Source organism: Manis javanica, chromosome 12 (genome assembly GCF_040802235.1).
Source record: "Manis javanica isolate MJ-LG chromosome 12, MJ_LKY, whole genome shotgun sequence".
NCBI lineage: Eukaryota > Metazoa > Chordata > Mammalia > Pholidota > Manidae > Manis > Manis javanica.
Window position 1 is genome coordinate 20399197 of NC_133167.1, and position 13825 is coordinate 20413021.

The 13825-nt window shown below is 36.8% G+C and overlaps 1 protein-coding gene across 3 annotated transcripts in view; it reads left to right on the plus strand.

The window, feature by feature from the left end:
• BARD1 (BRCA1 associated RING domain 1) overlaps nt 1–13825 on the plus strand; it is a 68104-nt gene that overhangs the window by 36490 nt on the left and 17789 nt on the right. For all 3 annotated transcript variants that reach the window (XM_037016539.2, XM_073218141.1, XM_073218140.1), the window contains 2 exons: nt 989–1161; nt 10675–10780. In XM_037016539.2, coding sequence (XP_036872434.1) covers nt 989–1161; nt 10675–10780 — 279 coding nt within the window. The remainder of the gene's footprint in view (nt 1–988; nt 1162–10674; nt 10781–13825) is intronic.

Below are 13825 nucleotides of genomic sequence, written 5' to 3' on the forward strand. Positions count from 1 at the left end.
GTGCCCTTAGCTGTACAGAAGCTTTTCAGCTTGATATAGTCCCATTTGTTCATTTTTGTGTTTGTTTCCCTTGCCCAGGGAGATATGTTCAAGAAGAGGTCACTCATGTTTATGTCTAAGAGATTTAATTTTTTTTTTTAAGGTACTAAGGCTAAATGTAGTAAAGGTTAGTGAGTGATTGATTAAAAGATCTGGTTCCTGCTTTCAATTCCTTTCTCCTAGAAATAGATCTACAGATACTTAATGTTGTATTGCCTATTATGAATTGATGTACTTATAAAGCACAGTATGTTAACAACAGTCTAATAAAAAGATTTGCATGTGAGGCATCTTTGAACATTCCATTGTTACCAATTAGGTCATTCATTTAGTAAGCTCCTTTGGAGCACCTACTTCATATTATTTCTGTTATCGTTGATAGCAGTTGTACAGTAATCTGTAGTTTCAGCAACCAGAGATGCTTGTCTTTTTTAAATACTCTCTCTGCAATATTCATTTTGTTGGGTGGTTATTTATATGAGCAGGTGTACCACTTAGCTTATGGACTAAGCACCTGATTGGTGTTCAGCCTTAGAGAATTTCAGTTTTTGTGTGTGATCTGGTTGTTAAATTGTTTCAAAGGTTTTTTTTCCTTTGTTTTTTTTTAATTTCTTAGTATAGAACAGTTTAGGACCTACAGTTGGTTTAAGTCCATTTTCTTAACAGTAAAAGACTTCTTGACCCAAGGCTCAAATGAGTAAAGTCTTTTTCCATGAATTGAGTAGACCTTGGTTAACCATGTTTTTTTATCACAAAGATTACTAGCTGTGGCTTCTATTCTGTCAACAACTTATAGTTTGTATGAGTATTTAGATAAGAACCTAACTGACTGGGGCTCACATTTATTTTTCTAAAGTGTCATTTTCTTATGATATGATATTTTCCATTATTCTTCCTCATCACTATTCTGACTCCTTTCCCTTTTGTCCTTTCCCTTTTGTCTTATTAGCATGAAGCTTGCAATCACGGGCACCTGGAGGTGGTGGAATTGCTGCTCAAGCACAAGGCATTGGTGAACACCACTGGGTACCAGAATGACTCACCACTTCATGATGCAGCCAAGAATGGGCACGTGGATATCGTCAAGCTGTTACTTTCCTATAGAGCCTCCAGGAACGCAGTGTAAGTAGTGCAACTTAAAAACTGTTTTTTTAGGATTTGTATTCCTGAGTCCAGGTCTGTGGTGGAGCAAAAACTTTTATACCCAAATCGATGGCCTTTTTTTTTTGTCTTTCACAATTGCCATGGGACGTGACCATTATATTCTGGATTTAGAGTCTGTCATTTGTTCCATTTTCCTTTATGGTACTTACATAGTTGAGGAGGATTTGCTGTTTTAATGTAAAAAGAATTATCAAATTAATTTTGGAAGCTTGGAATAGCTGGATAAATGTACTCTAGTTTTTAGATGATTTGTACTTAATAGTAAGAAGTAGAAGCCTAGAAATAACTATTTTGTATGCTTCCCAATTTTTCAGCATTGTTTCAAATGTTCTAATGTTCTGTTCCTTGTATGGTTTTCTCTGGATTTAGTATAACAACAGTTAAAATACGTACGAATTCAAATGTTGGGCAAGTGAAGTAGAATTATTTCTTTTATTTTTCACATCAACCAAATGAAGCTCTGTGTAAATTGTTTAGCAATGTCAGCACAGAGATGCATTAGTGAATGCTGGCGGCTGCCTTTGAAAATTGCTGTTGTCAAGAATGTCACAAGCAAATGCTCTATGTGGATTTTCTATCTTTAATCTATAACTTGGTTCATGTCTCCTTATATATAATTTTACTCTTTTCAGTTAATGAGGTAGAAAATGCAAGAATTGCCTCTGTACCCCCATTGCTTCTATAGGTTTGGAAGGAACATAACAAAAGTCAGGCTACTCTGGTTACAGAAGCAAATAGGAATTACAAAAGGCAGAGCTTCTAGGTTGTAATTTTTTATAGGTAACCATATAATGTAATTGAAAAACAAATTAATAATGCAGGAATGTACCATACCTTGGTGCTGTTAGTTTCAGAAAGTGTGTCTAATATCCTTTATTTCCTATCACGTGTGATGAGATAGTTGCAATAAGCTCAAGGGATACATTTTCTTCTGTTTTTTAGTTTTCTGGTTTTTTATATACACACACACATTCACACTCTCAAAACACACACTATGTTAGGTCTACAACTAACAGATATGACCCTCTGTGGGTATAGCAAGCCACTTGATAAAGCAAATGGTTGCTTGGGTCAGGTGAAACTGAATAGTTACCTTAAATCAGCCGTGACTCCTCTAATGAATGGAGCGCTGGTCAGGGCGTTAGGGAATCTAGCTTTTATTTGTGACTCCATTATTGACTTTATAGCCTCAGGCAGGTTAATTTCTGTGCCTTGCTGTCCTCACCTGTAAAACATGGGTGAAGCCTGCTGCTTCTCTATTTCTTCAGAGCACAGTGAGGATTAATGAGCCAAAATACAGGGCCTGTCTTGTGGTTTGTACACCATGATTCTTCACTACACTGTGAACTTATTAATATACAAGGTGTGGGCATGAGACAGTGAGCAAGTCGCCTCTGTGGGTTCCTTCTCAGATAGATGTGTTGTTTTAAATAGTCTTACCTAGTGACATGGCAGATTTGGGCATGTGCATAGGCCAGCAGTGCCCAATAGATCTTTCTGCAGTGACGGAAATGCTCTGTATCTGTGCTGGGCACTGAGTAGCCACTAGCTACCTCTTCCTATTGAACGCTTGAAATGTGGCTATTGGTAGTAAGGTACTAAATTTTAAAATGTATTTTACTTTAATGAATTTAAATAACCACATATACCAAGTGGCTGCCGCATTGAACAGCTGACTGCTAACAACAGTGGGGAAGGGGGGTTTATGGTGAATGAGTTTGGAAATAGTGCTGGGGAGAGGATAGTAATGCAACTAAAGGACACATGCAGGGGTAGGTCTCCTCTGGGGTGTAATAGTGTGGTAGCTGTTTCCAAACAGTTGTTCCTTCTTTTCCAAACTGTTGGTCATCACACTCAAGTATTTGCTCTGTTTTTTGCTTTCTGTTTCATTTTGTAGTAGTTGTCTTTCACCTGATTGGCCTTACCAGTTACATAACTGCTTCTCCTTCTTTTCAGATAGCTTTTCTGTAATTCGCTCCCCATATTGCAGTCCAAGAGTTTTTAAAAAATAACAGGCCTGGTTAAATTACTTACTTGCTGAAAACCCTTCACTGGCACCTTATCTTAATGTTTTTAAAATAAGTCAAACTTCACACATGGCTTGTTGGGTGCTGGAGGGTCCAGTGCTACTTGTCTTCCCACACTTTTGCCTGTTCCCCTTTCCCTCCAGTATTTTTTGCACAGTCTTTCTAAATATTTATTTCTTAAAATGTGTCAGGCTGTTTTGCCTCCTAGCCTTTAAGCTTGCTTTCCCTTTGTCTGCAGTATACTCACTCTTTGGGTTTCATCTCAGGCATCTTTTCCTTTTGGCTGCTTTTCCTGATTCCTTTGTCTGAATGTGGGGGGTTCTGCCAGTAATGAATCTTAGGTCGTAGTGAACTGGCTGCTGCTCACTCACCCCTTGTTCGGTGGTACACTCTGGGCACCGGAGTCGTGCCAGGTCTCCCAGGGTCAGCCAAGTGCCTACCATAGTCTGTTCTCACACTTACTTATAGGGTGAACTAGTGACCAGTCGAATGCATGAAATGATGATATATTTTTCTTCTCTTTTCATAAAGGATCAGATGAATTGAAAAGAGAGATTGCCTCTCTTTGCTTCCAACTTTGCTACGCGTGTGAAGAGAATGTCTAAAACTAAGTTTCCATAAGCTGCGCCTTTTCTAGTGTAAACTAGTTCCCAGTAGGTGTTAGTGAGCAATGTGTGCTCCCTGGGCAGAATTCTTAGTCTCTTGTCCATTGGGAATCCATAGTATGTTACCTTTTGTGGGATCATGTCTACCCAAATTAACTCGTATAGCCTTCAAGTGTTCAGAACTCTTTTTATTCCTGCCAATATTCTATGTATTGTCTTAAGAGTTAAAAACTGACAGTTGAGAAGAGATGAAATTCATTCCTGTGTCTTCTATTCCTTAAGGGGAGCAGGGAAAGGGGAACAGTAGTGGGGTTCTCACTGCTCTTTTCTTTTTTTTCTTTTTTCGGCCTGAAGCTCTTGTTCTTTTTAAGCTGTTAATATTTCAGACTGAATCTGAGTTGGCAAGCTTGGTTTCTTTTTTCCCTTTGCTTATTTTATCTTACAATTAATGGAACTCTTCTCTCAATAACCAGGACTGGACTCTTTCCATCCCTGGAAAAACGAAGGAGGGTAGGAACCAGAAAGGGCAAAAGCTATTCTTCTGTCCCACCTTCTTTAGGGTTTGGTACTTTGATTAATTGAAATTGTAGATAAGTAGGATCCTTCTGTTTGTTATGAATTTCTAAATGGCCTCTTTTGGCTCTAGAACAGACTTTTGGCACTCTTCATTACCTCAAGGTTGAAGTCTTTTTGCTTAGATGCCTTCCTTTCCTGCATCTCCAATGAAACCCTATTTTCGCATGCTCTGTCACTGCTCCCTTCCCTTCCTCCTCTCCCCAGTTCTATCTGCTGCACGTGTTCTCGTAGGAGTAAGCAGTTACATCACTGATTAAAGGACAGTGTGATTCATGCTTTCATAGATCAGTGCCCAGGGCTCTGTGAACATCTAGACTAGAGGCTGTAAATACGACTAGAGGAAGTCATGAAAGGCTTTCTAGAGGAACAAACACTGTAACTGAATTTTGAAGAAAAAGAATAGAAGGATGGGCTTTTCAGAAAGGATAATGGGTACACTAAAGTACTAAGGCCAGACATCCATTCAGTTCTAGGAACTTCTATTAATGATATAAGATTGAAATGAAAAGGAGGAGATAAGTGCCCAAAGAGAATGGGCAGAAGCAGTGAAAGGCCTTATGTGCTGAGTTCAAATTTGAAGTGAATGAAAACTTCCTCCTGTACATGGGGCAGGGAGCTCGGGGAGGTGTGTCCAGTGCTTCAGGGGAGGAGGGACAAGAGTCTGCAGCAAAGCCGCGACAGTAGCTGTGGGAGACAGAGTGGGGAAGTAGCTGTTTTTATCAATTTATTCCTTCACATTAAATCTGATCTACTGTGCTAAGTTTTAAAAATATCCTATTAGGATTTTGAAGGAAATATATAAATTGAAGTATATAGGTTATATTAGATTTAATAAAGTTGATTTCTCACTGAGGAACATGATATTTCTCCATTTATTTAAGCCTTCTGTTATACATGTTAGTAAAGTTTTTATCTGTGTGTATATGTACATGCATCTGTTTACTGAGATTATTCTAGGTATTTGATTTGTTTTATTTCCCTGGTGAATTGGGTGTTCTATTAATAAATATAATTTGATATTCCTGAAATATAGGAAAGCTGTTGATTTTAGTACATTTCTTTTATATCTAGCCAACACATAATTCTAAGGATCTAATTATCATTTATTAACTTCCATTTCTTACTGCATTTGTCAAAGTTTCCAGAACAGTGTTATAAAATAATAGTGATAGTTGGCGTGCTTGTTTTAGTCTCATTTTAAAAAAAAATGTTGACTATAGATTTATGGTCAATATTAAAATCAGTATTAAAATAATCATTTCTAGTTATTTTATGATTTTTTAACTAGACTGTATTTTATTTTATTAAATGGTTTTCAGCTTATACTGAGGTGATCTTCTTGCCTGTTGATGTCATTAGTAAATTTTTAAATATTAAGCCATGTTACATTACTGGGAAAAACTTAGTGCATTATTCTTTAAACAAATCCGTTATATCAGTTTGCTAGGGTTTTATTTAGGATTTTGCACTTACAGCTATAAGTTGGAATGATTTTTGGTTTTATCTGTAATTTTTTGCCCTCAGATTTTTATATTAAAATTATACCCATAGCTTCTTAAAGGTAATCAAGGATGCTTTCCATCTTCTCTAGTCTCTGGAACAAGAATGGTGTTATGGTGTTATCTTTCAGAAATAAACTCCCCCCACCACACCTGGCACAACACTATCTATTTTGATAATTTGCGTATTGTATAATATTTGGAGATCTCTCTAGTTCTGTTAACTAGTAATTATCAATCTACTTGTCATGAACTATAGGCATAAGGAAGTGATGTTAATGGAGCTCCTGTTGAAAGTGTGTTTTATAAAAGACCTATGTCCTCACCTCAAATGTACCTTGTTTTTACTCAACATCTGTTAAGTTTTGGTTGACTTTGTACTCTTTGCTACTGTAAAAATTTTAGTTTGAATTATTTCAATTGGGAATGAAGTAATCTTATAGAGAGCAGCAAAATTTTATTATTTAGCTCTGGGAAAGAGGAAAACTTGAGACAGATTATCCTGCCCTAGTGTTGTTCATTGATGTCTTTAGAAGAGAGGAAAGCTTGTATATACAAAGGCTGTGAGATCCAGGTTAGAAAGTTCTTATTCTGGTATTAAGCTGTCATGAATGGTACTAACACCAATGACTTTAAATATTAGAGAGAAGTCTCAAAGACTATCTTTTCAGCAATATTTATAAAATGTAAAGAAAACAGCCTTTTTATAGCCTTGGAGGTTGGGAGAGTTAACAGCTCAGAACTATAACTAGGCATGGAATGTTTATGGTAGACCAGACATAGGAAAAGAAAGAATGGAATGTTATTTACTGCAAAGCCAAGTGAATTTGAAAGCATCTCATTGAATACCAGTAGAGGGAAATTTTGAAACCTTGTAAGACAAGGCATCATAACTAGGAATTAACCACATACAATACTAATTTAAAATATCACTGTAATCTTTATTTGCTATCTTCATTATTTAATTGAAAAAACAGATTTTCATAGAGGCTGTGATCTTCAAGTATGGATTTTCCTACTGTAAGATTTTTGGGCCTAAAGATTTATGATTATGGAGGGAGTTATATATATAGTAGAAGGCCATATTTCTACTTGAGATTTATCTGTTTTGATTTAATTTTAATATTCTAACATCTTACTTTTTTTAAAGTCACATTTTACTTAGAATACTTAATATGCTTTGAGTTTTTACTCTGGAATCTGGCATTTTTAAAATGCATATTGCATTGACATACATTATTAATTCATTTAATTCTGAATTTACTTGTGTTTTACATGAAAAACTTACCTCTTATGAGCTAAAATAAGCATCCATTACCCAATAAGGAAAATTAGTTCTATTTTAACCTCAGATAATGAGAAAAAAGTTTCATATCTTCTGTACTTTGTTGCCTGAGAATATGTTGGTAACTGTCCAAAACCTCACTGGCCATCCTTCCTCCCCACTGCTGCCTTTGCATCCCAGTGGGAACCTAAAACAAAAGCTTTTCCAGTTACTGCAGAACCATTTTAAGTGTGTGGAGAATAGCTTACACTTTTTTTTTTTTAAATAGATATATGGAGTTTAGGATTTGGTACTTGTCCGTCAATAACAGGTTTCCTTGCAGGGATGTAGAATTCTTAATTAGAAAATATCTTATGAACCATTGGACCCATTAATTGCCCCACTGTCCTAGTTAATTAAAAAAAATTAATTCCCTATAACAGATAAATTAAGTTTTATAACTTTAAAAAATGTTGCTTTTTAAATTTCTTCGCATTTTCCTGCTTCACAGCAAGCCAAGTGACTCGAAAAATTAAAATCTGTGTGTTTGCAGTTTAATCATTGTTCATAAAGGATTTCATTCATGGACTATCTTGGTATCCTGTCATACTTGATAGGTTTAGCATTAGTAAAAATGTCTTTTTGCGTGTATGTTTGGGATTGATGATCTCAGTGTGCAAGTGCAAGTTTAAATTTGCCCGTCTCTTCTCCCCTTTTACTAGTGTTGAAACTCATCTTGGATATAGTTGTAGGTAATTCCACCATATTCTTTAGGGGAAAAGGTCATTAAAGGGTTTTTCTCTCTTCTGAACTCTACCTTTGCAGTGAAGCTGAAATGTTAAGCACCATAGCTTAACACTTTAATAAGAACTTCCTTTTCATCAGTCTTAGTAATCAAAAAAGATTCCTAATGAGGAAAAATTACTTTCTTCAACTAACAGTAAGTCACATTGATAGTCCCTTATGCATGTGACATGTCACTTTTTCTCCATGTAATATCTATTTTTTAAAAAGAGAATAAAGTTAATTATGTAAATTTTAAACTCATTTTTTACCTAAGTCTGTAAGCAAAATATTAGTTCATTCAAATATATCATTTTAGGGAAAAAAAGTGACCTGACTTTTTCGTGGCCACATAATAAAGGCAGAGTATTACATACACCCCATCTTCTCTTGCTGTGATTTTTTTGAAGGTGCCACATAGAAATTTGTATCTAATTGCAAATTCCAATGGTCCACGATAAAGCAGAAACATGACAGGATTTCACAGGCTCCATCTCCCATGGTGCTGAACTGAGGTTTAACCGATTATCTTTTCAATCTGTAGTGTTTGTCATGTGCCATTCTCCAGTGTATTAACAATACAGGAGGGCTAAGAGATTAGTGAATTGTGTATAAGCAGAAGTTGTCCATAATCCAAGTGGAGAGACTGAATGTTTAAAGACCATATGAAATAGTAAGCTTTGTGTAGTAAGTATTCTAAATGTAAATTATAATCCTTCTAGTCCTTTCATGAAGCAGTTCTTTAGTAAAAGCATCTGACTTGTTCAGACCAGTTTTTTTTTTTTTTTGGCTATTTTTTGTTTAAAGTCCTCACTAGCTGATAGTGGGAAGTACTTTCATTAACAGTTTTCCATGTCACAGTGAACTTCTGTTTGTATTTGTGTAAAATAACTATGCTACAGTTCCTGTGCACTACAGTGCACTTGTTTGGGTTGTTAAATTTTATTTTCTTTTAAGTGAAAAGCCTATGTTTGTGTTTTTCAAAAAGTCCTTATGTACGCAGTAATGTTTTGATGGCATATAATGTGATGTATTTTTTTATTGTTCATTGTGCACTTTGTGGTTTAAGAGTTAGAATATTGGTTCTTTAACTCAGATCTCTACTTTTTGTTTGTCATACTACAGACTATGTGTGTGAGGAGATTGTGTATTTGGTACATGGTGGGCATACTGATTTAGAGAATGCAATTGAGAAGTATCAAGTATAGTGGATGAAATCAGCTACCTTTTGAAGTAAGCTGAGATTGCCTGCTCTAAATGTATGGGAATTGGGAAGAACCAAATTCCAGCACAGTGACTTGTCACTTTGTTGTAAATCAGAAAGTTGAAACACAATTGACTGTATTATACCTTGGCTGGAGAAAGACTTGCCCGAGGAAGGGCACACAGGTTTGGACCTGGGCCTAAAGGGGACTATGAGAATATATCACTGTTTACCTGGCATCGTCCCGGGAAAAAAGAGTGACTGAACCTGACAGTCATAAATGACAGTGATTAGAGAAACATTTGCTGTAGTTCACTTCTTAATACACTTGCTAGCTTTTCCAGCTACGTCACCAAAACAGCTTTCTTCTCTCATTAATGATCGTGCCTCTAACCCCATTTGATGCTTATATATCCCTCTTCTATATGCCTTCCATGTAGCATCAAACAGAGTTGATACCTTCCTCCTTTGTCCTCCCCTAATGGTTCACTCCATTGCCTTTTAGATCTTTTTCTGTACATTTACTACAACTTTAAAACCTGGTTTTGTACCATGTTTAACATTTTATATCCGGTTTAACACATTGCATTTTCACTTAATGGCCAGTATATGGATATACCATAATCTTAAAATCCATTAAAGATTATAAAAGAAACACTTATTTTAGAAAACTTTCTTCCATAGTAAAATATATACAGTCATTTTGAAACCGTGTGTAAGAAAGTGAAATAGTAGGCAAAGGCCATATAGTTTTTATAATTCACTTATAATTGAAAGACTGATGGACAATATCGAATATTATTGGTGTGAATGAGGAAAACACAACTTCAGTCAAGTCATTAGAAGCTTCCTGTCTTCACTTTCTCATCTGTGAAATAAGAGTGGTATGTCCTGTGTCTCTGAATCTCTTCAGTGTGCATGTTGGGAAGACTGCATCAGCTTGTTTTCCGAACCATACCCGCCCGTGCTGTGATTGCTGTAATAATGGTGCACAGACATTAAAATTAAGTCTAGAAGGTCTGTATTCACTACTTCATAAAATTGTCATATAGCATAGTTTTCTTTCTGGTGGATCTAAATGCCTATCCTGTTAATTTATCTAATTTCACTATTTGTTTATATAGATTGCAGAACCTATAATAGCTACAGTAGACGATTTTCATTTGCATTTGAAAGCAGCTCACCATAGTGATTAATGATTATGAAGCTGTATTTTCAAATGTGAATACAGAACAATGTAGAGTTGTGAAAAAAATTCACATGTAAGTAACTATATGTTCAATTAAAAATGCTCCCTGTAATGGTCTGGTGTCAAACTGAAATTTCACATCTTTTTTCCTTTGAATTCAGCAGCTTGTGACATTTGATCCTTATGCGGTGTGAAAATTCTGAGTCATTTATTTGAGTGTAAATTGTGTATTATTAAGGAAGTTGAAAAAATCATGCATCCATTTAGTTAAGAATCAAGTCACACATTTCATTTACTTAAACCCATCTGTACTTATTTTACCAGTAACATATTTGGTTTGCGGCCTGTGGATTATGCAAACAATGAAAATATGAAATCGCTATTGCTGCTACCAGAGAATGAATCATCATCAACTAGCCACTGCCCAGTAGTAAGTATGGATTTAGCTTTGGGAAGTTTATATCTTTTATTGAAATTGCTTATGAAAGGAACATAATGGAAAAATTTCCAGTTAGCAAATTGCTTTCAGTTACCAAACAGTTATTGGGCACTTCCTGTGTATTAGTTACTGTTAGGCTGCACTTCAGGCAGCGTTCATACAGCAGTGAGAATGACTGATAGAACTCTTACTCTCCAGGAGCTTACATTCTAGTGAGAAACAGGAAAGAGATGGACTGTAAATATATATAATAAATTTATATAATATTAATAATTCCAGAGACTTACAAATGAGTGTTTTGATGAAGATTTTGTAGACTATAATTGGAGGTTGAGGGCTCCAGGAAAGGCTCTGTGTTAGGGTCATTGAGGAGAGCCTTTAAAGAACTGATACTTGATTTCAAACCTGATGGTGACAAGGAGGCATCTAGGTGATTGTCTGAGAGACAAGGGTTCCAAGCAGAGAACAGCAAACATAGGCACCTCAGTGGATGAGGTTGGTGTGTATGAAGGTTATAGAGAAGGTCCTTATTACTGGCAACCAGCTAGTATCTAAGAATAATGGGAGACCATCAAAAGGGTTTAAGGCAAGGGAATGACATGATCTGATTTATGCTTTAGGAAATTTACTCTGGCTGCTAGGTGATAAAGAGACTATGGGATGTGGACAAGAGTGGAAGCAGGGAGATCACTTAGGACTGTTTCACTGTGACAGGGTAGAGATTCTGTGATGACCTGGATTAAAGTAAATAGCTGTGGAAATGAGAAGTAATGAGGTTAGGGATATATTTTTGAATTAATGCCAACAGAACTTTCTGATGGAATATATATCAAGTGTGAAGAAAGAGTAGAATTAGTATGACTTTAGCAATGGAGTGAGTAGATTGTGGCACCATTTCTTGTCTTGGGGAAAGAAATCTACAGGTCTTTTTGCCAATTTTATGTCTGTAAGGCAGCAAATGGAGATGTTGGACAGACAGCTGGATGGGTGAGTCTGTAGCTTAGGAGACAGTTATAAACCAGAGATGGGGTGGAAAGAATGCTGATTCCTTAGGAACCTATAGTTTAGTGGGGAATATAGATGTAAAAAATTCATTATACATTGTAATAAATTTATAATAGAAGCCATAAAAGTGTGCAGTAGAATCAGAGAAGGAATGCGACTTCAGGAGGATTAGAGCTTCACAGAGAAGGTGACAGGGAAGGTGTCCTAAGTTTTTAAAAGAAAAATTTTTAGGTAAGTATCTAATAGCATGTTACTGGCTACAAATAACAGAAAACTTTTCCGCAAATACTTGAAAGACAGTGTATTATCTTATGTAAAGATAATCCTAACATACGATACTTTCTTTCTGGTTAGTTGAGCAATTCAGTGGCTGCACCAAAGACCCAGATTCTGTTTTTCTGCTTTGCTCTCCTCAGCTTGGTGGCTTTGCCCTCCCTAACCTCCTCTGAGTGGCTTTAGGAAGAATCACCACAGTTCCAGATGTGACCGTGTCCAGCGTTAAAAGGAGGACTAAAACCTTTCCCGAAAGCATTCCACGGGGCTTCCCCTTATGTCATTTGTCAGAACTGGTCACACAGTTGATTTTGACATACCTTGTAATTAAAGGTAGTGTTTAGTCTTTGAAGAATGGATATCTGAACAAAATTAGGATTCTGTTAGTGTGGAGGGAGTGAGGAATGCATTTTGAGTGGATAGTGAACATTAACCATCGCAATCAAGTATACACAGTGGGGATAGCAGTCCAAATCTAAGGAACCACTGTTCAGAGACAAGGAGGCCTAAAGGACCTTAGAAATGTGAACAACCAGTGTAAGATGAGTATAGGATGCACTAAGAGGAATTAGAGGCGAAGAGCTAGGTTGGGATCGGATTGTGAAAGGCCTTGACTTCCCTGCGGAGGAATTAATGGGGCACCCTCAGTGTGTTTTTAAATGGAATAGGATCGAGTAGGAGATAGGTAGTAGTGGGCTGAGGCTGAAGACTGGTTAGGCTGTAGGAGTAGAGCCCAGGTATGAAACAGTGGGGACTGGATCTGCAGTGGGTAGTAGTTATGTGGGCATGGAGAGAAGGGGGATTTAGAGAGGAGGCATGGTGGACTCACTGTACCTTAACAACTGCTTGGATCAGGGAATATGAGAGAAAGGGATGAGTGGAGGTCTAGGACCATTCAGAAAAGACTTTTTCTCTAGTAAGGGCAGAAGAGTGGGATTGATGCCATTGCTTAAGGTGAGGAGGTGATGAAGGTATTTGGGACTTGATGTGGTTATAGGTGCCATCACAAGGGAGTTACCTTTTTCTTTTGAAAATGCCTATCTCCTGCTCTTGACTTTGGCCTTTTTTAAGTGTGCCCCAAGCTGTAGGTTTTGTCATGAACTGGAAGAGAACTAGAAATCAGTGTAATTTTCTCATTTTGTAGTAAAAAAGCTGAGGCATGGTGTGATTTGCCCAGTGTTAATCAGCCATAAATAATCTTTAAAAATTTTTTGAATGGCTCAGTTACAACTCAAATTTCATAAATCTCAGGTCAGTACTCATTCAGTCCCACCATATTTAATAACTGCAAACTGGCACTTATTCATTTGGACTTGAACTCTCCTGGCAAAACATAGCGTAACTAAGTTGCCATTTTCCAGTGTTCCTTTTATGTGAAAGCTGGAGAACGATTATTTTAAATGTGTCAAAAATAAAGATATCTTTATGGTATTCTTCGTGTCTGAGGATGGCAGTGCCTTTCAGAGGAGAGGAAAGTGATTATCTCAGTTCTGCTGTCAGTTGCTGTGTGTCTTCATTAAATGTAAGGAACCTATACTTTCTGCGTATCACGTGGACATGACCTGTGAGTATTATTTACTAGGTTAATGGTGGGTACTTAGCTAAGGAAAAGTAATGAATGATAACCAGTCCTAAACTGAAAGGGTTGTTTTTTCTGGGATCTGCTTTCCGCCAGCTGCTACCCCTTTCTCAGCCACACTGCTGCCGCATCCTTTCTTGAATCACCGAACACGCTCCCATTTCAAGTCCTTAGCAGTA